Genomic DNA, 27,494 nt, shown 5'->3' with positions numbered 1-27,494 from the left:
AGATGGTGAATGAATAAAATGTAAGCGGTAGATATTAGAATGAGCTCAAGTTTGTGGAGATGAAAAGATAAAGTTGTCATAGTTCCAGGGGGCTTCTCTCTCATGAGAGAGAAATGATTGGTTATGGTTTAACCTGAGGGTCACTGTACCTCAGGTGAGAGGTGAGGTTGGGAAGCTGGGACTTAATGGTCTCAGCTGCAATGGGAATTAAACCTCTGCTGTTGGCATCATTCTGAATCACAAACCAGCTGTCTAGCCAACTGAGCTAAATGACCCCTTATGGAAATTATAACAGAAATCTGCCACGAGTGTTTTGGATTAGTCCCCATCTTGAGATAATAAAGGCAAGGATGAGGGTGTCAGCAGCAGCGGAGTCTGACAGTATGTATGGACATTGAAACAGGGAAGTTGTGATCCATGCTTTAGCGTGAATAAGATTGAAGAACATGGTGAGGTGGATGTTACTTAAGGACAAAATGATTTTGGAGATAGGACGAGGACTAGAGGATAATGCAGCTTCAGGCCGAGAGCTAGGGAGACCCTTAGAGGACCTTAGACTCAGTAGCTGAGATCAGTAACAGAAGGTGTTGATCAGATGGTCACAGTCTTAATGGCAGAGAAATCTATAAGCCATTCCAGCATGTTAGAGGTGAGGTGCAGGAGTTGGAAGAGACGTTTAACAACAAGGTTGAAAGAAACAGGCCGGAGATTATTCTTGCATTTTAAGATCCTCTTGGATTAGTGAGTACCTTTGGGAGATGAGCACTATTGGGCTCTGCCTTCATGTGACCAGTCAGATCTGGTGTTAATTGATGAAACAATTGTTATCCATTTCCTTTCAAGTCCACAGCCCTTGGAATTAATGGAAAGAAAATGTGGGCTATGACAGAGAAGTAGCCAAGTTGATACAGCCCTGCCCATTAAATCTAATTTCACACACCAAGTAGACTGTACTCGATTACAGGCTGTATTGAGATTTGAGAGTCAAACTTTTCACTTTGGAAGTGAGCATGATATCTACTGATGGCTTGTAGAAAATTAGGAAGAAGTTGAAATTAAACATGTAACTTTGTTTCTTTTACAATGTGGCCATTGTGAAAACACCAAAAATAAAATTGACGCTGATGGTTTGATTTGGCTTCAGTCTTCACCAATCCTCTACCTGAGCTGGTTGTAAATGTAGTTACCACACAGAGAGAATTGGAACAGGGTTTTTGGAATGATGCTGATATCTGCTAATGATGGAAGTATGTGGTGGTATTGACAGAAGCCTTAGGGTTTGGAGAGGAGTGGCAAGAGGGAGGCACAGAGAAATCTTGAAGGGAAAAGTGGAGAGTGTAGGGGATGGAAAAAAAGAGCAGCAAGTGTGATAGTGTAGACTTCAGAACTTTAATAACTTCATGCATTGAAAGAATCAGCAATAACTCTTTCTGGAACAAACTGTTTCTTGCGATGAAAGGGTCAAGAAGAAACTATTACAAAGGAATTAAAAGCACATGCTAATTAATCATCCCTGGGAAGGAGGATTTGAAGTAAGATAAACAAGCTGTTTCCTGGGAGATGTGAGATAACATTGCTTGATAATCTGCTGCCTTGTGACAAATTAAGACTGCCTGCAGAAGGAATGCCTTGAGGTAAAGGGGTTAATTGTAGGAAGGTTGTGTTTTCAAACCGACAGTAAACGCCACATATGACAAGGAGTAGGAAAGTTATTTCTGATAAAAAGGCAAGCTGCGGACTTGAGGATTCCAGAAATGTAATCAATGTTGGGGATGAAAGAATCTAAAGGATCAGCAATAATGTTACACCATAAATATGAAGGAGAGAAAACTGCATAAGAACTGGACTCAAAGACTCTACAGCAACAGAACTTCGAAGAGCAATATTACAGAAGGATTGAACACAGGACACATCCAAAGACAGACAAATTCATAGCTAAATTCCACCATTAATTGAGTAACAGCGAGTTAGGTTGTGAGGCTTAATTTATTTCTTCAAGGCGTCTTATTTTGGTTGCTGCATGCAATCAAATTTAAATAGTTGTTTCAGTATTCAATTCCCTGTGAGATTTCAACAAGTAGTTGAATTGAAACTGGCTTGTGGCACTTGACACAATGCAAGTTTTTATTGCAGGTTGTAAACTCTGCATCTTTTGGTTTCCTTTTATTTTTGATTGTGGTTTGAATGGGAAAGAACTGTTGAAAAACCATGGACCATGAAAGGAATTGCTACACTTTGAAGACAGTTACTGTAACTCCTTGTGAGTTGTGTTTACACAGTTGCTTCACAAGTGGGTGGGGTGTTGACATAAGACAGCACAGCTCAAAGGAGTGCGTGTATGTGTCTACGTGTGCGCAGACCGAGATTTGGCCAGTAACCGAGTGCTGATTGGTTTATGCGGTTGTAGATGCCAGAGATCATGAGTCTGATGATCAGTCTCTGGTTCTTGAGCAGCTGAACAGCTGGAACGTGTGAACAATAAGGGGGCAGAAGTTCTTAGACTAGGAAAATCAGACTGTGTCTCTACATTTCTGCGGTAAAAGTGTCTGAAGAATGCCAGTGATAATGGGAACTGCAGATGCTGGAGAATCCAAGATAATGAAATGTGAGGCTGGATGAACACAGCAGGCCCAGCAGCATCCCAGGAGCACAAAAGCTGACGTTTCGGGAGAAAGCCAGTTATTTTCTCCCACCGGTTTCTGTAAGCTGTTATTTTTAACTAGGAATTTAAGACACCTTTATAATTAGTGTACCAATTGTTTGGGCTTCCTGAACAAAGCGAAAAAATATGGAGAAGATCAGGGAAGGCAAAGGAACATCTCACCGCATTTTGTGCACCGAAGCTACTCATTTGTGTTTCCTTAGTATTTTCTTTCCTCTACCAATAACACCAATGTTTTTTCTGTTTGTATCCATCTATACGTAGGCTTTAAAAAAGGGTTAGGGTTTCAACTAGTAGAGTTCTATGTTGATAATTCATAGCTTTATTTACCTGCAGCGAGAATGTATTTATTTGTAATGAATAACAAGTCTTGTTAAGTTCAGGAACTTGGTCAGGGTTTTATGTAAGCCGAATCCATCAGATAAATAAATTAGGTACTTTGTATACATTGATTAAACCATTCACTTTTGTGGTGACCCCAGGAGTGGTGAGACTCGAGACTCAGCACATTTTTCCAAGTGGGGAAGATAGCAAGGTTATGACAGGTGGCAACCTGTGATCTAGTGGGCTAGAAATACAAAAGCCAAACAATGGGTAAGCTAATTAAAATTGAGGAACAAAACTTGCCACCATCTTCTCAGGGTATGAGGATAAACATTGAATGCCAATCTTGCCACAAACCCCCAAATCCTAAAAATTACAACCACTCTGGAACACTGGGCAATTGATCACTGACATAACCCACTTTTTATCTTCTATTTGCAGTCTGACACTGTCTTGGACGCTTTTTTGCTTTCTTTCCGTCTGAAAGAGAAAGAGATAGCCAAAGCAAGTTATGTCGAATGTGATTTCAGCCTGTGCTGTTTGCTGCATAGTTAATGAGCTGTTGTTTAAATAGACACTTAAGTACCTGCAGGGATAGTGAGTGGAAAACGAGATCCTGATAAAGGAAAGGGGCTTGAGAGATAATGGGAACTGCAGATGCTGGAGAATCCAAGACAACAAAATGTGAGGCTGGATGAACACAGCAGGCCAAGCAGCATCTCAGGAGCACAAAAGCTGACGTTTCGGGCCTAGACCCTTCATCAGAGAGGGGGATGGGGTGTTGTTGTCTTGGATTCTCCAGCATCTGCAGTTCCCATTATCTCTGATACTATTTTAACTTCACTGTGAAGCCTCTTCCAGGGATGCCTAACCTGAAGAAGTTACCCTCCTCCCTCTGGACCAACCTCAGGGAATCTCCTCCCCCTCTCTCCCTATTTATTCCAGAACCCTCACCCCATCCCCCTCTCTGATGAAGGGTCTAGGCCCGAAACATCAGCTTTTGTGCTCCTGAGATGCTGCTTGGCCTGCTGTGTTCATCCAGCCTCACATTTTGTTGTCAAGGAAAGGGGCTTGTCTTTTGCTGGGTTACTGCTGTCTGTGCATGACCTTGGAGAGGTTTATACTGGTTCTCTAGAAGAAGAGCAATGCGGCATATTCGAGCATGCTACTGATTGCCAGAGTGGTCAGTTTTGGTACAACTATCACTCGGTCTGGTCTGCATGACTTTGCTACTTATACATCCAACCTGTCTTTGTTTTGTTCTCAGGTTTTTCTTTCGCAGTGGGAATATCGAGCACCCAGGTGACAAGCTCTTCAATACCACGGTTGAAGTGTTGCCTTTTGACGTAAGACTTTTATTTGATAACACTTTTAGAAAATCTGTAAAGCAGTGGATGTTTGCATGTGTCAAAAATTTTAACTTCTCAGAATCACCGAATTGTTACGGCAAAGATGACACCTTCTCTTTGTAATCTTGAACATTCTTCTGTCACAAGTAATGATCAGATTCCCTCCTGAGTACTTCGATTAAACTGCCTCCCCCATGCTGCCAAGTAGTCCATTACAGACCCTAAACACTCACTGCATGAAAAATGTATTCCTCATGTTTATGTTGATTCCTTTGAGAATTTTATTTTGTATTTCTTTTATTTGCAGGAAATGGTACCTGAGGAGTTAAAACCACAGGACAAGAGAGAATGCCTGATGTTTTATCTTCTTGTGCTGTTTCCCTGCATGTTAGCCAAGGGAGAAACCATGACCTAGAATACACCTCCTCCCACCCACCCTCCTGCAAAAATTCCATCTCCTATTCCCAATTCCACCGCCTCCGCTCCCAGGATGAGGCATTCCACTCCCGCACATCCCAGATGTCCACGTTCTTCCGGGACGGCAGCTTTTCCCCCGCAGTAGTCGAGAACACCCTTGACCGCGTCTCCCGTATTTCCCGCAACACATCCCTCACACCCTGCCCCTGCCACAACCGCCCCCAGAGGATCCCCCTCGTTCTCACACACCACCCCACCAACCTCCGGATACAACGCATCATCCTCTGACACTTCCGCCGTCTACAATCCGACCCCACCACCCAAGCCCTTTTTCCATCCCCACCCTTGCCTGCCTTCCGGAGAGACCACTCTCTCCGCGACTCCCTTGTTCGCTCCACACTCCCCTCCAACCCCACCACACCCGGCACCTTCCCCTGCAACCGCAGGAAATGCTACACTTGCCCCCACACCACCTCCCTCACCCCCATCCCAGGCCCCAGGATGACCTTCCATATCAAACAGATGTTCACCTGCTCATCTGCCAATGTGGTATATTGTATCCATTGCACCCGGTGTGGCTTCCTCTACATTGGGGAAACCAAGCGGAGGCTTGGAGACCGCTTTGCAGAACACCTCCGCTCGGTTCGCAACAAACAACTGCATCTCCCAGTCGCGAACCATTTCAACTCCCCCTCCCATTCCTCAGACGACATGTCCATCATGGGCCTCCTGCAGTGCCACAATGATGCCACCCGAAGGTTGCAGGAACAGCAACTCCTATTCCGCTTGGGAACCCTGCAGCCCAATGGTATCAATGTGGACTTCACAAGCATCAAAATCTCCCTTTCCCCTATTGCATCCCAAAACCAGCCCAGCTTGTCCCCTCCCTCCACTACATCCCAAAACCAGTCCAACCTGTCTCTGCCTCCCTAACCTGTTCTTCCTCTCACCCATCCCTTCCTCCCACCTCAAGCCGCACCTCCATTTCCTACCTACCACCTCATCCCGCCTCCTTGACCTGTCCATCTTCCCTGGACTGACCTATCCCCTCCCTACCTCCCCACCTATACTCTCCTCTCCACTTATCATCTTTTCTCTCCATCTTTGGTCCGCCTCCCCCTCTCTCCCTATTTATTCCAGAACCCTCACCCCATCCCCCTCTCTGATGAAGGGTCTAGGCCCGAAACGTCAGCTTTTGTGCTCCTGAGATGCTGCTTGGCCTGCTGTGTTCATCCAGCTCCACATTTTGTTATCCTAATCAGGCAGGTTGGCTGCAGAAAGCTTCATAAAACATAAATTGTCATGGAAAACACAAAAAGGAGATAAATTGGCTTTGTAGTTGCAGCTAGCAAGGGCCGTTAGCTCCCTTAACAGATTGTCTATGTTTTTAACATTGAGGAAAATGCAGTCTGTTTCTCAGAACTTCTTAAAAGGGTGTATTATGATGTAGCTGAACTAACTTTGTAACAATAGTTTGACGTAACTTTGTCGTTGCTGCATCAAAATTCTGTAACTCCAGCACTGCCAATAGCATTGTCAAAGTTCCTTCACCATGTGAACTGTAATGATCCAAAAAAGGGTCACCATCCCCTTCTGAAGGGCCATTCGGAATAGACATTAAATGCTGATCTCATGACATCTTGGGAATGAATGATCGACAAATAATTGTTTCCGTTTCCGTTTCTTGGCCAATAAAAAGCAATTGTGGTTTAGGTTTCTCTCGGCCAATACCAGAGGATCTAAAGCTAGTTGTTAATCTTGCAAATTGATATTGTAAACAGAAGCAACTTCTGGCCCCAGTGTTTGGAGAAAGGAATTGAGTATCAAAAGAACATTTGAAAGGGGACTGTAAGGAAACCATTCAGTCCCTGTAGTCAGCTCTGTCATTTAATAAAATAATGACAAATGTTTGTTTTGAATTTCACATCCCATCTTCTGCCTGACAAGAATCCATCAACCACTGCCTTAAAAATATTTAAGGACCCAGCTTCCACTGCCGTCACAGGCAGAATGTTCCAAAGCTACATAGCCCTCTGAGACAAGAGCCCAGATTTTAAAACAGTTCCTCTTTCCACCACCACCACCCCCCCCCCCCCCGACATCTGCCTTGTCAAGACCATTCAGAATCTTTTATATTTTAATCGAGTCACTTCTAATTTTTTTTTAAACTGCAGTGGGAGTAAGCCTATTCTATCTAACCTGTTCTCATAAAAAACTGTGCTAACTGTCACTTAGTGGTGGCACTGCTGCCTCACAGCGCCAGGAAACTTGGGTTTGGTACCACCCTCAGGCAATTGTCTGTGTGGAGTTTGCATATTCTCCCCATATCTGCATGGGTTTCCTCCCACAGTCCAAAGATGTGCTGGTTAGATGGATAGACCATGCCAAATTGCCCATAGTGTCCAGGGATGTGCAAGCTAGGTGGATTAGCCATAGGAAATGTGGGTTACAGGGATAGGGTAGGTGGGTGGGTCTTGATGGGCTGAACAGCCTGTTTCTAAAAGGTAGGGATTCTATGATTCAAACTCACTCGTTCAAGGAATCAATTTGGTAAACCACCTTTGAACAACCTCCCATATATTTACATTGTTCCTTAAATAAGGAGACGAAAACTGCACATTGTAATGAATATGTGGTCTTATCAATGTCCTGCATGAGTGAAGCATAACATTCTTGCTTTTATGTTCAATTTCTCTCCTAAAGGACAGCATCCCATTAGACTTTCTGAATACATGTTGTACTGACATACTATTTCTGATTCATGCACTGGAATATCTAAACCTGACTGGACCTCAAAATTGCTCAGTTGTTTTCTGTTTAAGTAATGCATTGTTTTTTATTTCTTTATGACAAACTGAGTACCTTCATGTTCTGAAGAAGTCATACCAAACTCAAATATTAACTTTGTTTCTTTCTCCACAGAAGCTGCCAGGCCTGCTGAGTTTCTGTGTTTGTTTAACATTTCCAGCATCTGCAGCTTTATCCTTTTCATTACTTTTGTGTTTTCACATAGTGTACTCCATCAGCCAGATTTTTGCCCACCCATTCAATCTTTTTTATCTGTCTGCAACTGTCTTTCTCACAACATGTTTCCGACCTATTTTGATATCATCGACACTGAATTTAGCTAGCAAACCTTTGATCCCATCACCTAAGTCATTGCTGCAAATTCTCATATGTTTATATATATATATATATATATATGTTTTATGAGTCCCAGCACAGACTCCTGTATGACTGTACTCATCACAACCTGTCAATTATAATTTGTATTGTGTTGAAAATATAAGGTTTAGGGGTGATCCAATTGAGTTGCACATGATAATGACAGCACTTGACAGGGTTTATAGGAATAGTTAGGGGAGACTGGGATGGGGAATAAGGCCAAAACAAGGCAGCTTAAATTAGATTGGGAATTCAAGGATAAAACCAGGACACATTTTCCACAGGGCAATGAAAATCTGAACTCACTGAAATAGAAAAGATTGAGAGCCAAGGGTCAATTGAAAATTTTCAAGACTGAGTTCAATAAAGATCTGACTAGCTAAGGGTATCAAGTGATATAGAGATAAGGCAGGTACATGGCGTTAAGGTGCTGACCAACCATATCTAATTAAATGTGGAATGGGTTTGAGACAGTCAGTAGCATTCTCCTGTACATTATGTATCAGTGGAGTGTAAGAGTTAATTGACTAGTTTTATTTAAATAGTCTCTCAGTCTTCACATGTGACTGGACAGAGAAGTTCAGGGAGGTAATTCCAGAATTTTTAGAGGGTGGGGGGAAGCAAGTACTTGAAGGGATGAGCAAGACACCAGAGTTATCAGAGCACTGAGATCTCTGGTTTGAGGGGCTGATGAAGATTGCAGAGGTCATCATGAAAACAGTCAACAAGGATTAGAATTTTAAAACTGAGATATTGCAGTTTAGTGTAGCTGCAACAGGAAAATACAGGAAACAATGACAGATGTCATTGAATATTCTACCATATAGACAGAACTGTCATGGAAGGAGACCTTACTGGATGGTAAAGACAAGACTCCCAAATACCAGAGAACAGAAGATGGATACATCAGAATCGGTAAGACTTTTAAACATACTGCTATATGATCTTGAGTGTTGCGAATTTTATTTCTATTGCAAAGCATAAAAATCTATATAACTTTCCATTGAAACATGCCTGATGGGTGGCTGCAGAGTCTGGTCAGCTTGGGCTAAGAAAACTGGGGTAAATAATTGCCTATGTAAACCAAACTCTAGACAATGGATCTGAATTGTTAATGGCTGACCATAGAACATTACAGCGCAGTACAGGGCCTTTGGCCTTCGATTTTGCACCAACCTGTGAAACCAATCTGAAGCCCATAAACCTACAGTATTCCATTATCATCCGTATATTTATCCAATGACCATTTAAATGCCCTTAAAGTTGGCGAGTCTTGACCAGGTCCATAAATCCTTCCCTTATATTTCAGCTTTCTTTATAAATGGTATCGCTGAGGGAATTGTGGATCCAATGTTTGGACCACTGGAGGTCGTCCGTCTGTCCACCCTATCAGATTCACCAGTTTGGGTGATACTCAGTGAGGTATGATTCTTTGCATTTTTTCACTCCAGGCCTTCAGTTACCTAAACCCTAAGCTTTGGAATTTCCTTTCTAAAATTCTTTCACACTCTTTGTTCCTTTAAAACATTGCTTAAAACCCACTTGTTTGAACAAACATTTGGTCATCTAACATTTCTTTGTGGCTTGATGTCATATTTAAGCTGATCATTGCTTCTTTCAAGTCTTTTGGAGTATTTCTACTATGAACAACCCCTTTTTAATGCAAGATTCACTGGTATCTTGCATTGGTCATCAACAGTTGGAGCTTAGAATCTTAAGAATTGTTTTTGATTTGACACTAATATTTTCATTGGAGCATGTTTCCTGGAATCAGAAATAGGAGGGGGCTCAGTTGGAGCAGGTCTTTATCATTTGCTATGTCTAGATTACCGTGCTAGATCAATCTTTTACTGTACCTGGCAGTTCATCCAGCTATTGAACATCTGTTGTTATGATCTTAGCTGATACTTTTACTGGATAAATGAGATAAAGACTGAAACATGCCTTGCTAGATCATATTTTGTTCTTTTATTTTTGTGAAGCACAAGCACACAATGCTGCAGATTTGGTTTTAACAGTAACAGTTTTATTTTCCAAAAGTAATGAAGATGAAGCAGAATAAACCAAACTATTTACATTTAATCCAAGGTTAACTATTTCAAAAGACACAATAAAGTCTATAATCCAGTTAATTTTAATGGCACTCCTTTTCAGTACATCTGAAAGAACTGCCCTTCTCTATAATAGTCATGATGTGGAGGTGTCCATGTTGGACTGGGGTGAACAAGGTCAGAATCACATAACACTACGCTATAGTCCAAAAGGTTTATTTGAAAACACAAGCTTTCAGAGTGTAGCCTCTTCATCAGGTGAAGTGAGAAAGAAGCTCACAGAACACAGAATTTAGAAGTAAAAAATCAAAGGATTACAAAACTGATGATGTATTAAACAAACCTACAATGCTGTTAAATCTTTAATCAGTCAGAAGGTTTCAATTGATTAATGTGTATATATATAAATCCCCGAATTTCTTTCAAGTCACTGCCCTGAGATGATGCTTCAGCTTCTGATCTTAAGAATCGGATCACTTCTTCCTTGACGCTTCGTACAACTTTGTTTAGACTTCCTCAGCTTCAAATAACACCTTTATGGTTTTAACCAAATACTTATGGTTTGAAACATCAAACTAAATTCCTTACTAATCAAGAAACCTATTTCTTTATAGTTCCAAATTACCTCCTTCCTTTTAAGAGAAACTGTTTTTCTTTTTAAAATCCAGCTCCAGGATTTCTACAAAGCTGAACTGAAACCAAAAGCTTTCTGTAAGTTTTGCTGTTCCTTTAAGCCAAAAACAACACCATTCACGATCCTTCTACTGAATCCTCCTGCGTGATAATGGTTTACTTTGTTCATTAATTAAAACAACTCTCCCAGTGTAAACAAATTACCATTACCCTCCAAAATCTACTTCATCCCTTTTTCAGGCAAACATAACTTCAGAAAACCTTACAAGTTAATCAGTAAACCCCTTCGTAGACACAGCCAAAGTATTATTTCATTAGTTCAAAATGCAAACCCTAAAAGCAGTTGTGTTTCAACATTATACACTATACCTTGTACAGATATATTTCCTGCCACTTTTATGCCACCAAATCTCTCTGCCCTCTTGTCCCACTGGTTTGAAATGTAGTCACTCTCGCAATCATGGGAGGGGTATGTAGGTGAGGTACATAGGAGTGGTACCTACATTTTTGTTATCCATGCTACTATCCTATGTGGATATTGAGGACTGTGTACTCTTGATGTGGTCTCCCTCTTCAGTTGGAGCGAGTCCGTCCCATTTTCTGCGGTCCGTCCCATTTGCAAAAGTAGTAGTCTGGTATCAGAGATGCATTTAAGTGGAAGCTAGATAAATAAATGAGAAATGATTGAAAAACCATGCTAATATGGCTAAGGTGGCTGTAGCATGTAAAAACTGGTACGGTTTTGTGTATTCAATTTCTATGCTGCAAAAAAAATGAAAAATGTGCCTTATCACACTAATTTATTCCAATATTATGGCACCTCTTTCAGATATTTATAAAGAAAGCCGAGACTTAAAAGTCGAGAAGATTTAGTTTTGACTATGATGGAGTGGGCTTTCCTCCGGACTGGAACAGTTTATCTCATGGAATCTCTTCTTTGATCACTGATTTCATCGCAGAAAGACTCAACTGCCTGCTGGTCAATTCAGGAAGAGAGGGAAAACCTTGAGTAAGGCAAACACCCTCCCCTTCCCCCTCCAAAAACTCTGTACTCTGATACATCAAAGAACAGCTTGTGCCTGACAGGACTCCATTTTATACTTAACAAACAAAGATTGTTTAAAAAAAATCAGTTTATAATAGGATCTTCCATTCCAGTGCATATTGATCCAGTCTATTAAATGTGGCAAAATTTTTAACCTCTACCTTATTGATTGTATCGGCTGAGAGGTACTGACTGATGGACATCTTCACTTGGGAGGAAGATGAAGAGTGAAGGAGGAGGACTGGGATAGCTAGCACCTCTCAATGAAGGGAATAGGTTTGTGGTGCCTCTCCATTTGAAGAAAGAGGATACAGACCGGAAATGTGAGGATGGTCTCTGAACAAGGAATGTCTCAAATCAGGGATTTATCCAGATCATTTACATACAAATTTTTACTCATTTTAGAGACAATTTTATAACCACTAAAATCAATGATATTTCAGATACAAGCCTGACTGCTGATTCCTAATACCTGAAATATTTGACTCAAATTGAATTCCTTCAAAAAGGATGCTGGATAAATCCCATGTAGATCTGAAGATTAAACGTGGCAAGAAAAATTGCTATTTCAGTGGGGTTTGGTGAGGGGTTGGGAGGGTGAATGTTTGAAGGCAGTTTGACCCTTTTACTGCTAAACTGGTGGTTTGGAAATTTGACAGACAAAGTTGAACGTGAATGCTCTGCTCCCGATCCTCTGAAGGTTGAAGGCTACTCAGTGTCAAGAGCTCATTCATTTACTTTGCCTACTGAATGCAGATCTTTGTTTTTAAATCCTTGTCAACCAAAACAAAGCTGTATGAGACTCTCTGCTTATTTATGGTCCAAATGTTGAAAGCTCTGAATGTTGCCATGTCAATAATTGTACTGCAAAAGTTGGTGTGAATGGAAAGTAGAAGACTCTCTGATCACACCAACCTTTTCATGTAAAATTATTGTTGGGAGGAATTCTACTCCCAAGGTCTTTTTGTGTTAACAGTAATAAAGTTCAGTGAATGGAAGAAAGAATTTAATATATTCATTTTATAAACTGTACTATTTTACACAACAATCTGTAAATGCAGTCCGGTTTGTAGATAATAAATGTGTATCATTAATAATGCCTAACTGTGGATAGAGGGAAATCATTGTAATCAAATGACCATGAATTAGTCTCAGTAAGTCTGGTTAACATGACTATTTGGACTTCATTTGAGTAAAGACTGTCTGGTCTCCTAATGGCTCAGGTTGTAAAGCTATTTGGCTGTAGTTTCCTGTTTTCTGTCTCCCTCCCTTTTTAAATAAAGGATTTTTATTCAAATCTAATAAAGGTTTCCCTGAATTTAGGGAGGTTTTGAAAATTAAAAGCAATGCATCAATTATCTCACTTGCTACTTTTAAGACGGGGGAATAAAATCCATCAGGACCTGGCACTTGTCAGTTCACTGTCCCAATTATTTGCTCAGTACTACATCTCTGGTTAGTATAATTTTCCTGCGTTTCCTCTTCCCTTCTCTGATTTAGTGCTGGAATTAGATTAGATTGGGATTTTTTTTTCTCTGTAGTGAAGACTGATGCAAAATACCTGCTGAGTTTATCTGCTCTCTCTTTATTTTCTATTATGAAATGCCCAGACTTACTTTCTATCGGACCAACTTAGCTCACTTTGTTAACTTTTAAAAGAGTTATATTTCCTGTCTTATTATCAGTTGTTTAGTTCTGGCTAGCTTTCTCCCAACCTGATTTTTCCCTCCTTTGTAATTTTTTATGTGGATGTACCGGTGTTAAACTGGGGTGGATGAGGTCAGAAGTCACATGACACCAGGTGCAACAGGTTTATTTGAAATCACAAGATTTTTGGGGCGCTGCCCTTTGTCAGGTGAAGTAATTTTTTTTAGTCATTCTTTGCTTTATAAAGCATTCTGTCCAATATTCTGAACTATTTCCTGTCTTTACACAATTATATGTTTTTTCTTTAGGTTTGATGCTATATAGCCTTTCCAGTTAACCACAGGTGAATTGGAACTTTCTTATTATTTGGAATGTAACTATTCTGTTCATTATGAAATACTCCCTTAAATATTCACTAATGCATCTCTATTTATGTATCCTTTAAACTACTTTGCAAATTCACTTTAGCCAAAAATAGTTTAATGCTTTCGTTCTTATTAAAGATTTAAATATAAGTATGAGAACCACTTCTCTCTCCCTCAGATTGTATGCAAATTCAGTCATAGTTGCTGCTACCTCAGGGGGCTTTCAACCTTGAAATCATGAATTAGTTTTATTTCATGGCATAATACCAGGTCTGGTATAGCTTGCTATCTGGTTGCCTCTCAGCCTCTTGTGCTCTCGTGAAAATAGCAAGTTTGTCCAAACACTACTTATTCCTAATATATGCCAAACCAGGCAGTATCCTGGTAACGAGATAATGGGAACTGCAGATGCTGGAGAATCTGAGATAACAAAGTGTGGAGCTGGATGAACACAGCAGGCCAAGCAGCATCTTAGGAGCACAAAAGCTGACGTTTCGGGCCCAGACCCTTCATCAGAGATGGGGAAGGGGAGAGGGAACTGGAATAAATAGGGAGAGGGGGGAGGCAGACTGAAGATGGATAGAGGAGAAGATAGGTGGAGAGGACAGTATGGGTGGGGAGGTAGGGAGGGGATGGGTCAGTCCGGAGAGGACGGACGGGTCAAGGGGGCGGGATGAGGTTAGTAGGTAGGAAATGGAGGTGTGGCTTGAGGTGGGAGGGGGGGGGGATTGGTGAGAGGAAGAACAGGTTAGGGAGGCAGGGACGGGCTGGGCTGGTTTTGGGATGCAGTGGGGGGGAAGGGGAGATTTTGAAGCTGGTGAAATCGACATTGGTAACCTTTTTTGCACTCCAAAGCCTCTACATCATTCTTATAGTACGGTGCCAGGACTGCCTACAAAATTTGAAATGTGGCCGAACAAAAGTTTTATACAGCTGCATCATGACTTGCCAACTTTTTAACTCAATTCTCCACCAATGAAAGAAAACATGCCACATGCCTCCTCATCACCTTATCCAATTGCATTGCCGCTTTCAGGGATGTATGGACTTGCACTCACTGTATATTAATGTTTCCAAGGGTTCTCCAATTACTGTATACTTTCCTCTTGCATTTGACCTCTGAAAATACATTACTTCACATTTGCCTGGATTAAACTCCATCTGCCACTCCTCCATCCAATTTCCTAAATGATCTGTATCCTGCTGTGTCCTTTTAATAACCTTCCTCACTCACCACATCTCCAACAATTTTTGTGCTGAAGGCAAACTTAGTAATCAGACCACTTGTATTTTTCATCCAAATCATTCACATGCATATTACAAACAACAGAGGTCCCAACACAAGATGTTCCTTGTGGAACATTACTGGTCACACTTCTCCAGTCAGAGAAGCACCCCTCAACTACCTTTGGTCTTCTGACAAAGTACCCAACTTACCAATTCACCATGGATCCCCAAGTTACTTCAATATTGTTCATATATAAGCTGTCCCCCAGTCTAGGTACCAGAGTTGTTGTCATGCTGATGACTCCTGGCATCCACGTCCTGCCCTAATTGCACAAACCAAATCAGTCTCTGCGTAAAGCTTGCTCTGCACAGATGCCCATGGTGTCATCAAGTCTTAGGCATCTTCCCATGCTTGTACAAAGCAACAGTGTAAACACAACTCGCAGTAAATTTCAGTAACATGCTTTTAAAAGTGAGGCAACTCCTTCCACTGTTCTTGGTTTTCAGCAACATCCTTCCCCCATATTCATCCAAAATCTAAAATAAAGAATCAAAAGATGTGGTTTTGCAATTGCTACCCCAGTACATCCCACACCTCCCAAATTCTGGAACGCAAGTTCAAATCCCACCACAATAGGTGGGGGAATTTGAATTCTGTTTTGTTCAGATGAGTAGGATAACAGGCCGACACAACATCATGAATTGAAAGGTATGTACTGTGCTGTGCTGTACTGTTCTACGTTTCAATGTTCAAATCTGAAATAAAACACAATCAGCAATGGTGATTGTAAAACTACTGAAACCCATTTGATTCATCAGTGGTCTTTCTTGACCTAGGTGATGCTGTGGCCTCCAGACAAATTATGCAGTTGACTCTTAACTGCCCTTTCAGTAAGTCACTGAGTTGCACCATACTGCAATAAGGCAAACAAAAATAAAACTGGACTGACCTTCAACTTTGAGTCAAGGATTATCAGATCTTGTTGAATGGCAGAGCAGACTTCATAAATTGGATGGCCTCCTACTCTTTCACCGTATGGTCTAAGTGATCTATTCATACTACATGGCAGCATGTATGTGAACTTTGAAACATTTTGTGCTAACAGTTCTGTTGAAATGCAAAGTGTGCAAATGTTTAACTTCCTGGTGGGCAATAAATGTTGGCATCCCAGCAACGCTAACATCCCATGAATCAATTTTTTAAAAAAGTTCTTTATAAACAGGGCTGAGTGAGTTAAATTACAAGAACAGGTTACATTTACCAGGTTTGTACTCCCTTGAATTCAGGAATTAAGGAGTGACTGAAGAATCTAATAGTGTAGATAGAGCAAAAAAAAATTCCTCTGGTGGAAGATTATAGAACAAGGGAATATAGCCATAAAATTCGAGTTGGGCTGTTCAGAAGTGACGTCTGGAAGTACTTTCTTAAATGTGGCTTAGTAAAAAATCTGGAACTTTAAAGTTTTAGCAAAGATTTGTAGCTTGGGTTGTGGGTGAGGTTGCTGGCTCGTTTTCGTTCAGACATCTTGTCACTATGCTAGTAATATCATCAGTGAGGCCTCTGATGAAACGATGTTTTCACTCCGCTTGGAATTTATACTGTCCAGTCCATTATGGTGAGTAGTGTCATTTCTGTTTTTGAACGGATTTGTGTATGTGGTCCAATCCTATATGTTTGTTGATTGCATTAGAGGTTGAGAATCATGCCTCTAGGAATTCCTGTGTGTATCTATGTTTGGTTTTGGCTACTATAGTTACATTTTCCAATACGAGAGCAGTGCTGTGAAAGTTTGTGATTTCAAATAAACCTGTTGGACTGTAACCTGGTGTCATGGTTCTTCAGGATTAGACTTAGCATCAGCTTTATTGCCAGATGTACTCATATGAGTGAAGTGTTTATATGTTGCTATTTACAGTGCCATCTTGGTTACCAAGGTACAGATTTTTATGTACAAATTCTTTAAGGGGAAAAATAAAGAAATAAAAGTTCCAGAAATAAATTAGAAAAGTATAGAAATAAAAGTTCAGAATAACAGTCCTTTCAACCCAGACTGCGCCAGCCATCATCTTGAGTTGAGTCCACACTGAGGCCAGGAGTCACAGTCCGGTTTATGAATGAAGCTAGTGGTTAAGATCGTTAAGAGATAAATCTATGGTATCATTGCTTGCTAAACGATGCACAAGCAGGATGAGACTAACCTCAGCTCCAGTAAAGTGAAGAAAGACTATTTCTGCCTTGTTTTTGATTCTTTTCAGCTCTGTATACATACGATTCACCATTTCAACAAGGCCACAAAGGACTGCATCCCTGTCTTTTGCCTCACCTTGTATATCTGTAAACAAGATGGTTAATTGACTAAACGGCTCGCCTCTAAGTGTATAATTTCATAATACGCAGAACATGCAATGGAACTGTTTGCATTTAATTACTGCAGGTTAAATATGCACTTAGGCATGGGAATGAGCCAAATGTGTTTAGAACTAATTTGTTCATTCCAAGAATAGTTACATTAAGGACAAGAGTAAAGAACTGAAAACAGATAAGCGAATAGGTTAAAGATCTTTTCTAAAATCAGTCACTCCGCACACGACGATTCCTCTGACCACTGATAATCTACCTTACAATTCTTTCTACATCTGTTGATTAGAACTGTTGAATAAAATGCTGAGTAAAATTAACAGGAATACCTTGTAATACAGTTTAAAAAATAAGAAAGGAGAGAGATTAAATTCTACAGATAGTGAGAGGGTCAACAGTTTATCAACCTATAGAGGTCTGTTTTTATTATACAGTCATACAGCATGGAAATGGACCCCTTGGACCAAGCCTCCCAAACTAAACTAGTCCCATTAGGCCCATATCTCTTAACCTTTCCTCTCCCTGTACCTATCTGAATGTCTGAAATGTGGTAACTGTACCTGCAACCACCACTTCCTGCGGCAGCTCACTCTACATACAAACCACCCTCTCTGTGTGAAAAGGTTGCCCTACAGATCCCTTTTCAATCTTTCTCCTCTCACCTTAAACCTACACCCCTTAGTTTTGAGCTTACCCCACCCTAGGGAAAACACCATTGCTATTTGCCTTATCTATGTCCCTCATGATTTTATAAAGCTGTGTAAGATCACCCCTCAACCTCCTACGCTCCAGGGAAAAAGAGCCCAACTCAAACCCTCTGTCCAGGCAACTTGCTTGCACATCTTTTCTGAACGGTCTCCAACTTAATAATATCCTCCCTATAACAGAGTAATTTGAACTGTACACAATACTCTAAATGCGATTCCTGTTCGACAACACTACACAGGGTGCTAGCATTAACTGTAAGTCCTACCCTCCTCCTTCACGAACAAAAAGACAAAACCTGTGACAATATCCAACTTATTTTCTCATACTCATCAATCATTGCTATAATTGTATTTAATCCTGCTTATCTGCTATTTAAATTCAGGGCTTTTTTTGCATTCAGCAGTCCTCTCCTTAATCATACAATGGTGTAACCATTCCATAGTTTTGATCTTATTGCCTGCTTCACTTTCACTTTTGGGATCAGTATCTGTAGCTGTCTGGGTCTCATGCTGAAATTCCTGCCTAAAACTCCGCCTTTACGGTCCCACCAGGATGGAATATGAAAAGGTGAAACGTGTACCTTGTTGTTTGGCAATGCAATCATCTGTACCACTCTTGTCAGATGACAGAAACCAAGTTCCAGATAAGGGCTTTCAGCAAGATGAATTTTTGGAACAGCAGGGACGAAAACTCAATAGCAAAGAAGCGTGCCCCTTTCTCAGAAAACAAAGAATTCAGATTCATCTTCTGTATTTGAGGAGCTGAACCAGGTTTTCCCCAGTGTTAGGCTGCATCTTGACTTTGAGTGGCACGAAAACTGCTGCTGAATGTAATGAATCATAATGAATTTGTCTTCCAAAACCTCCAGACTCAATTACAAACACAGAATGCTGGAGAACTTAGCTCGTCTGGCAGCATCAATGGAGAGAGAAATAATGTTTGGACTACACTGTAACTTCTTCAGATGTCTGAAGAACTCCTGCAATGATGCCCTGGTTTGAGATTATTGACCTCCAATTCAACTTCAGTAATTCTGAGATTGGCATGGATGAGTTGGACCAAAAGGCCTGTTTCCATGCTGTATGTCTCTGACTTAAAATGTTAACCATGCTCACCCATTCCTTTTTGTCCCTGCTGTGTCCCTCCTCTCCTTATTCATGCTCTCCTTTCCTCCCCCCCTCAACTCTATGCCTTCCACTCTCCTTCCCTTCCTCTCTGCCCCTTTGACCCCTTACCCACCCTATGCTCCCTCTCTTCCTACCTTGCCCTGTGCCCCTCCCACTCCCTGCTACCACTTTATTTTCTAACTCCACTCCTTTCCCCTCATCATGTGTCAACTCCCTAACCTGCCTATTTCCTACTCCTCTCCCTCCCCCACTCTCCTCTGACTCCCCTTACCTTCCCACTCTACATTCAATCTCCTATCTCCTCTTCTCAGTTCTATATTCTCCCATGAGGGGAAACATCCTTTCAGCATTTACCCTGCAATACCTTCAGAATCTTATTTGTCTCAATAAGATCACCTTTCACTCTTCTAAACTCCAGTGAGTAGAGTCTGAACCTATTCAGTGAATGCACATAGGTCACTCCCTTCATACCTGGGATCATCCAATTAACCTTCTCTGAACAGACTCAAATGAAATATTTCCTCAAGTATAGTGATCAAAACTGTTTGTAGTACTCTGGTTATGGTCTCACCAGTACTTTGTACAGTTACAGGAAGACTTACTTACTCATTCTCCAACCCAATTGAAATAAAGGCCTAAAGTTCCTTTAACCTTCTCGATTACCTGCTGCACGTGTGCTAGCTTTGTGTACTTCATGCACAAGTCCGTTGGTGTTTCAGTTTTTCTCCATTTAAATAATACTGTTGTTTTGTTCTCCACCATGCCCAGACACACTATGATGCCATTTAAACTCATCCCATCTGCCCGTATGTGGTCTACGTCACTCTATTCCCTTCTAGTTCATGTTCCTGTCTAAACATTTCTTAAACTTTGCTAACGGATCTGTAATCCTCCAGCACTTCCCCAGAATCAAAGGATTTTTGGAAAATTGGGCTTGCTCTTTTAGTTTGCTTTGATGCAAGCCACCAGAGCCAAGGGACTTATCAACATTTGGTGCCATTAGTTTATATAATACGACTGTAGTACTCGTACTTAATTCTTCCTCCGTATTCTTTGATATTGGTGTGATGTTCAAAGTATCTTCTACTAAAGACCCATGAAAAATATCTGTTTAACTCATCTACCACTTCCTCGTTCCCTACAACTATTGTCCCACCATCATTTTTTAAGCTAAACAAGCTTTTTCCAGCCCAACTCTTCCCCAATGGTTGCTGCCCACGTGGTTCCTACCCGCACACGCCCTAACCCCTCCAGCCATTAGCGCCGCACTTCCTCGTCCCGACCTGGACCAATCAACAGGCTCCACGAGGGGAGCCCGGCGCGGAGTGACGGCTGAGGTCAACGGATTGGCGGAGCCTTTGTCCAATTGGCAGTGAGGACGTCTGCACCTGCGGCCAATTGGGGAGAGCTTCGGCTACCCCGCCCCTCCCCCAAGCTTTTGGTGGTGGGGAATAGGGCTGGATCACGTGAGCGGAGCAGTTCCTGGGCGCTGAGAAGCTGAGTGAGTAGCAACCGTGGGGGGAACCACTGGGCGATGTTTTGTAACCGTCGGGTACGGCGTTTGTTACCGTCCCCTATTTGCTACTTTCCGAGTGCTATAATGTTGCAGTTCTGGGTGCTTCCTGCATTAAGCCTCATAATTTTCTTTGCAGTCACCTTTTCTTTTGCTTAGTGCGGCTGGCCCAGGCTGCGATTGGCAGCCGTCAGCAAGTGCTGGGGTTTGATTGTCTGGATCCCTTTCCCTTCCCCCACCTCCCGCGCGTTGCCGCATCTCCCACTGCACCGACCTGACAGATATCCGGTGGAGCCCTCCTGGTAATCCGGCTTGGGGAGGGGCAGGTGTGTGGTTTGGGCGTGTGCGCTGAGTTAGAGGGTGAGCGACTTGCTGTCTTCCCCCGTTGCCCCGCTTTTGGGGCCTGAATGTTGACTGTTTTCGGTTCCTCTTTTCACGTGATGTTCTTGTTCTATGCTCTGTACAGAATCGAGATACCGCGGCTCCTCTGTTCGTCATTTGCACTTTAATGTCTCGACTTTGTGCTGCTGTTAGGACAGAGATTAAGGTCATAACTGCTTTAGATCTTCAGCTTAATAGTTTTTGATCGTCCTTCAGTCGTTGGTTTGTCCTGAGTTTTCTTTATCAATGCTACTGTTTAGCTTTGAGGCATGTCCCTAAAGCAAGTTTTGTGTACTGCTGAATGAGTTCAGTATTACAAATGTGCTATTTTTGCAACAGGGAAAGGAAACTTTCGCAGCATTTGCGAGCTTCAGAAAGTCAGCCGCATAGCACGTGTAGGCACTGTTGTAATTTTGTAGCCAAATTGTGCACAGCAACCAGTAGTGAAATGATTATAGGTCATCTTAAAGTGATTTGGCTGTGACTAGGGGAAGACAACACCTTAAAATGTAGCTAGATCTTTTTTAAATCTATATCTCACCTATAGTGCAATGGTGTTTCAATGTTACACTGAGCATCAACAAAGCTTTTATGTTCAAGCTTGTAAGATTCTGAATACTCTTGGCAAAGTGATGTGGAAAAGTTGGTTTTCTTGTGTGGGTCAGACAAGTGCAGGGGCTACCGTTTCTAAAATTAGGTGTTGCCTTTCAAGATGGGAGTTTTTTTTTTATGGGCCCTGTGACTTTGGAACTCTGCTTTAAGACTGTGGAGCCAGGACTGCTGAATATTTTGAGGTAGAGGAAGGTAGGTACTTATGCAAGTGAATTGAAGCTCATTGGGGATAGATTTGAATGTGGAATGTAAAACAGAATCAGATAAGACATGACCTTTATTGAACAAAGTAGGCGTTAGGAGCCAAATGCATTGCTTCTGCTCCTTTTTAACTAGTTTGTCAATCTCTGGTACGGAGTTTGAACCCTCATCTTCTGACTTCCACTAAGCCATAGCCGCTACACAGAAAATGCTTCATGTCTGTAAATGAGTGCTGGAAAGATATAGCAGAAATCCAGAGTGCTTTTTCTTAAAAACAAACCTTGATATTGAGTGACTCGATTTTGACCCATGGTTTGCTCCTGCAGTCACGTAGTTCAACATTACCTGTTCGTATAGCAGAGAGCCTTCTCTTATTTGCTCATGAGATGAGTTTCACTTTACAAATCTGAAAACGAGTCACCTTGGGCTTGAAAGATTACTCCTGATGAAGCATTTTTCTGTTTTTATTTCAGTTTTACAGTATCTGCAATATTTTGCTTTTATTCACCAGATTGATTGCTGAGATGGGGGTGTTGTCTTATGACAAGATTGAGTAGACTTTCTGAAGGTTCAAAACTGAGCTGATCTCATTAAAACATCTCATACTTATCTGGCTTGATAGGTTAAATGGTGAGCCTAGTTTTGTTTGGCTGGAGAGTTTGGAACTAGGGAGTTACTGACTTAGGATAACAGAAAGTAAGCAGAAAACTAATAGAATGCTGGCTTCTATATACTGGAGTGCAAGTACGTACAAGTTGTGCCATATTCCTAGAAAACCCTGGTTAGACCACATTTGGTGTTTCAAAGATCTGGTCACTGCACCTTAGGAAAGATATTCTCCTTTTAGAGGAAGTGCAGTGTAAGTGTGCAAGAGTATTCCTTGGACTTTGAGTTAAGTAATGGGGAGATATTATACAAATTAGGTTTCTGATGAAGGGTCTAGGCCGGAAATGTCGGCTAAGATGCTGCTTGGCCTGCTGTGTTCATCCAGCTTCACACTTTGATATTACACAAATTAGGCCTGCTTTATCTAGAATTCAAAGGTTAAGAGGTGATGTGATTGCAGTCTTCAAGGTATTAATAGAAAAAGACTGGTTAGGTGAAGTTAAGCTACTTCAGCTGGTTGACAATTCTAGAATTGCGGGGGGACAGTAGGGTCAGACCACTTAGTGGGATGTTAGGAGGCACTTTTACACACCTGATGGTAGAGGTTTGGAACTTTGCTATAAATAGCACCGGATGTTAGACCAGTTGTTAATTTTCAAATCTGTGAAAGAAACTTTTGAAAGGTATTAAAAGATAAGGCTGACCACGGATGTAAGAAGTTGGGTCACATCAGCAATGATCTCACTGAACGGTGAAACAGACTTGAGGGACTGACTGGCCTCCTTTTTGTTCCAACTGACCATGTAAGACTCGAGTAGAAATATCTTCACTCAGAAGGTTGGGATGCTTATTTGGGATGTATAGTGCAGAAATGGGCTGTTTGGTCCTCCTAGTTCATGCTAGTGTTTATGGTCTGTCCTGACTACCACATGTCCTACCTCATTTAAATCTATAATTGCTACTCCATCTCTTCTCCATGAAACTCGTCTTGCTTCCTTTGAATGCATCAGTCATATACCACTTCCTTTTGAACATGTCCGCAGGAGTGAGATCTGCCTCCACGCTCTCATCGCGGTTTGCGTGAAGGCGTTTTCTTCTCAGTTCCTAATTGAATTTCTTATTTTGGTGAACTGCCAGAGTTAGTTGTCTGAAGATATGTTCCAGCCGCAAGAATAAACCTTTCTGTCGAGAGTGGTACAAAGAAATCATTCATCATTTTAAAGACCTCTCAGTCAAACAGCATGGTGGCTTAGTGCCAGCAAACTGGGTTTAATTCCATCCTCGCATGACTGTGTGGAGTTTGCGCATTTTCCCTGTGTCTGTGTGGGTTTCCTCCGGGTGCTCCGGTTTCCTCCCACAGTCCAAAGACGTGCAGTCTAGGTGGTTTGGTCATGCTAAATTGTCCATCGTGTTCAGGGATGTGTAGATTAAGTGGGTTACAGGGGTATGGATCTGGGTGGAATGCTCTGAGGTTTGGTGTGGACTTGTTGGGCTGAAGGGCCTGTCTCCACACTGTAGAAATTCTATGGTTGGGTTTCTTTTGTCTCTAAGAGAAAACCAATCAGGTATTGCCTGATTATGGAAGCCCAGACTTTTGAGATCCTTTTGAATCTCTGCATCTTCTCCAGTGCATTTGTCTTTTCCATATTATCATGACCAGAATTCCACTTGGTGCAACCAAAGTATTGTACAGGTTTTGCATAACTACTTCACATTTTGATTCTATCCTTCTGGTGCCTGGCTCACCTCTTATTGTGTCGCAAATCTGTAGTGGAACTTTGAGTCTGATGTGTTTGTACTTTGAGATCTCATTGTTTCCCTATCTCATCAAGACTTGCAACTTCCAGGTGATTATCTCCCTACTGAAATGTACTAAGTCTTTGATCTTTGAAGTTGCCTACCCTAATGGACTCTGAACTCCTGAGTATTTTCATGATGGGTTTTGAACAAGACATTGGAGGGTTATGGGGTTGGGTTGAAAAGTGAAATTGAAGATGAGCTGTGATCCTCCCAAATCGAGTAATCTCTTTGTACCAACAACTACTCCTTATTCTACTTGTGTTCTTATGTCACTAATGGCCTGAAGATTAGGAGGCATTCTTTTGAACAAAATGATGTATGTGGAGCTTGTTGCCACATTGTGTGACTTAAGTAAAACATTGAAATGGCAAAATTGGAAAGACTGAACGCATTCTTTGATTCTTACCACTAACTCCATTCCTTCACTTGTCTATTCCTCTCTCCAGCCCCTCCCCATCCAGATTTCAATAAAATGGCAAACAAATTGCTCTTTTGGATCACCAAGAGCAACTTAGTTCCATTTCTGTAACATCGCTTTGCCTCAGCTCATCTGCTGATCCACTGAGCCATGTATTCTGTTAACTGTCAAATTGGCATATACCAACGCTCCTCTGGCTGACCTCCACACTTCTCACCCTCTGCAAACTGAGCTTGTTCAAAATTTTGTTGTCTGTAATTTAACTGGCACTAAACTATCTCAAGCATTTTGCTTGTGCTTGTTTAATGGCTCCCAAACAGATCTTTTAAAAGTTTGTATTTTCAGTACCCTCTATTTCTCACCACATCTAGCCTTCAATTTGTTAGTATTTGCTTCTGGTGCATTCCTAATTGCTGCCACTCCATTTTTGACAGCTATGCCTTCAGTTTTGTACAAATGTATGTCCTTGTATCGTAGCTGAGGCACGGCTTGCTGCCGTAAATTCTTTTAAATGTTTTGTTAAAAAGCCAATGAATGAAAAATATCTACAAAAGTGGGTCCAATTCCAGTAAGCTACCAAACTAGACCAGAAATCCATGTTAATTGTGTCTATTGATGTGTGTCTAGTATATGATATGATCTCAGTCCGAGTGAGGAGTTGGTTGATTCGCTGTTTCGATGCATGATACCCAAGCTGTCTTGTGGTAACTGACATTGGCAATTAGTGCAAATTGTCATTTGGATTGTGCAATGAGATCTCGCATGACATGGGTGTTGCACGAGGCAATCATGGCAGAAGGAGATTGTAATTCTAGAATTTCAACTGATTCAGAGGACTGAGCTATTTTGTCCTAAAATATTTAGTTTTGAGACGAGAACTTGAGGTGTTGGCGTGGAACAAATGCTAGTCAAGCCAACTGATACTGGGATTAAAATGGGCATATTATTAAAAATAGGTTGCATAGGCTCATCTTGAATACCTTCACAGTATTTTCATAGGATGGATAGAACAGGAAAATATATTTCCTTTGAGTATTTTGGGGTGGAGGTTCATTACTAGGGGATAGAACTTTTAAAGTTGGAACCAAACTATTCAGGATGTACTTCACAGGGAAATCGGGAACTTACTCATTGACCCTTTGAATTTAGGGAAAGTTTCAGAATTGAGATTGATTGTTTTTCTTTAGGCAATACCATAAGAAATAAGAACAGGAATAGGCTGTTCAGCCTCTGAAACCTATTCCATCCTTCAATAGGTTTGTCACTGATCTGACACTCATTGCATCCCCTTTCCTGTTCTTTCCCTGTAACTCTTGATTGTACTGATCAAGCATCCCTCCCTCCCTCCCTTAAACATATGCAAGGCTCTGTGCCAAGGATTTTGACAGAGGAAATTCATCTTCATCCCAGAGTTAAATGGTGCCAATTGAAGACTCAGACTTTGCCCTATGGTCCTAGATACTCTTGAAGGGACTCATCATCTCAGCATTCTCCTGTTGAGCTACTTACGAATGGTATGTTTCAACCTGTCATTATCCTAAATTTCAGTGTGTACAGTCCCAATACATTAAACCTGTGCTCTTAAGACAATCCCTCCATATTGGGGATCATGCTCAAATCTTCTCTGAACTGCCTCCGATGAAACAAATCTTTCCTTAAGGAGATGAAAACTATACACAGTACTCCAGATGTCTCAGCAGCTCCTTGTACATTTGCAGCAAGACTTCCCTCTCCTTTGAGATAAGGGCCAACATTTCATTACCCTTTCTGATTACTTGCTGAACTTCTGTGCTAGCTTTGTTTCATGCACAAGTACATGCAAGTCCCTTTGTGCTGGAGCTTATCTGCGGTTTTTCTCCAGTTAAGTAGTACTAATGTTCTCCCTTCCAAAATGAGGGCTTTCATGTTTTCCCACACAATGCTCCACTTGCCAACTGTTCGATCATTTAACCTTTCAATAGCTCTCTAAATTGTTTATATTCCTCTTGCAACTTGCCTTCCCACTTATGTTTATTGTCTGCAAGTTTGACAACTGTCCATTCGTTTCTCTTCCCCAAGTCGTTAGTGCAGTTGCGGTCCCAGCACTGATCTGCATGGAACCTCACTAGTCTCTCGTTGCCATTCTGAAAAGAACCCCTTATGTCCACTTGCTGTTTCCTCCACTGAGCCAATTCTCTATGATGCCAATGTATTATCTCCCAACACAGTAGGCATTTTATCTTTCAACAATTTTCTGACAGGTTCCTTGTCAAACGTATTCTGAAAGTCCAAATACAATATATACTTTTATCTTTTCAAGCAAGTCTTTTTTAAAAAAAAAGTGGATCAGCCAGGCACATTTCCCTATCATGAAGCCATGTTGAGTCTGCTGAATGAGACTGATTTTCCATATGCTCTGATAAAAGAAGATAGCAAGAGTCTTTTAGTGTCTGAAAGGTCGGAGAGGAGTAAGAGTGAACAGTGCACTGCTAGAAAATGAGGCTGGGTAAGTAGTAATGGGGCAAAGAAATGGTGGAGGAATTGAATAGGTACTTTGCATCACTTCAAAACATACCAGAACTTCAACAATCGGGGGCAGAGGTGAGTAGTGACCATCACTAAGGTGTTGGGGAAGCTGAAATGTCAATGTGGATAAATCACCCGGTCTGGATAAAAATCACCTCAGAGCTCTGAAGGAAATCGCAGAGGAGATTGTAGAGTCATTTGGTGATCCTTCAGGAATAATTGGAGTCATGAGGGGTCCCAGAGGACTGGGAACTGGCTAATGTAATATCCTTGTTTAAGAAGGAGGGAACTTCAAGACTGGAAACTTTTAGGCTGGTTAGCCTGCGCGCAATTCTTGGTAAGATTAAGGAGTCTATGATGAAGGATGTGGTTGCAGAGT

General features: G+C 41.4%; 2 protein-coding genes across 6 annotated transcripts in view; both read left to right on the top strand.

Annotated features, from left to right (window-relative positions):
* Positions 1 to 12,989, top strand: part of mgat4b (alpha-1,3-mannosyl-glycoprotein 4-beta-N-acetylglucosaminyltransferase B) — a 233,648-nt gene extending 220,659 nt beyond the window's left edge. For 2 of the 3 annotated variants that reach the window (XM_048543635.2, XM_048543636.2), the window contains exons 12-15: positions 4,254 to 4,332; positions 8,745 to 8,832; positions 9,227 to 9,339; positions 11,431 to 12,989. In XM_048543635.2, the coding sequence (XP_048399592.1) occupies positions 4,254 to 4,332; positions 8,745 to 8,832; positions 9,227 to 9,339; positions 11,431 to 11,457 (307 nt within the window). In that variant the 3' untranslated portion in view covers positions 11,458 to 12,989. The remainder of the gene's footprint in view (positions 1 to 4,253; positions 4,333 to 8,744; positions 8,833 to 9,226; positions 9,340 to 11,430) is intronic. The other variant, XM_048543637.2, reaches the window with a different exon arrangement.
* Positions 12,990 to 20,510: 7,521 nt separating this feature from the next.
* Positions 20,511 to 27,494, top strand: part of canx (calnexin) — a 46,921-nt gene continuing 39,937 nt past the window's right edge. Inside the window, exon 1 of one of the 3 annotated variants that reach the window (XM_048543633.2) lies at positions 20,511 to 20,580. Coding sequence is in view for 1 of the 3 variants with exons in the window: in XM_048543632.2 (XP_048399589.2) it covers positions 20,614 to 20,631 (18 nt within the window). In the remaining 2 variants the exon portion in view is untranslated. Of the gene's footprint in view, positions 20,632 to 20,864; positions 20,953 to 27,494 lie in introns of those variants that run through there. The other 2 variants (XM_048543632.2, XM_048543634.2) reach the window with 2 other exon arrangements.

Source organism: Stegostoma tigrinum, chromosome 13, assembly GCF_030684315.1.
Source record: "Stegostoma tigrinum isolate sSteTig4 chromosome 13, sSteTig4.hap1, whole genome shotgun sequence".
NCBI lineage: Eukaryota > Metazoa > Chordata > Chondrichthyes > Orectolobiformes > Stegostomatidae > Stegostoma > Stegostoma tigrinum.
The sequence above is the reverse complement of the archived record's forward strand: the minus strand, read 5'-3'. Positions and strand labels throughout refer to the sequence as shown.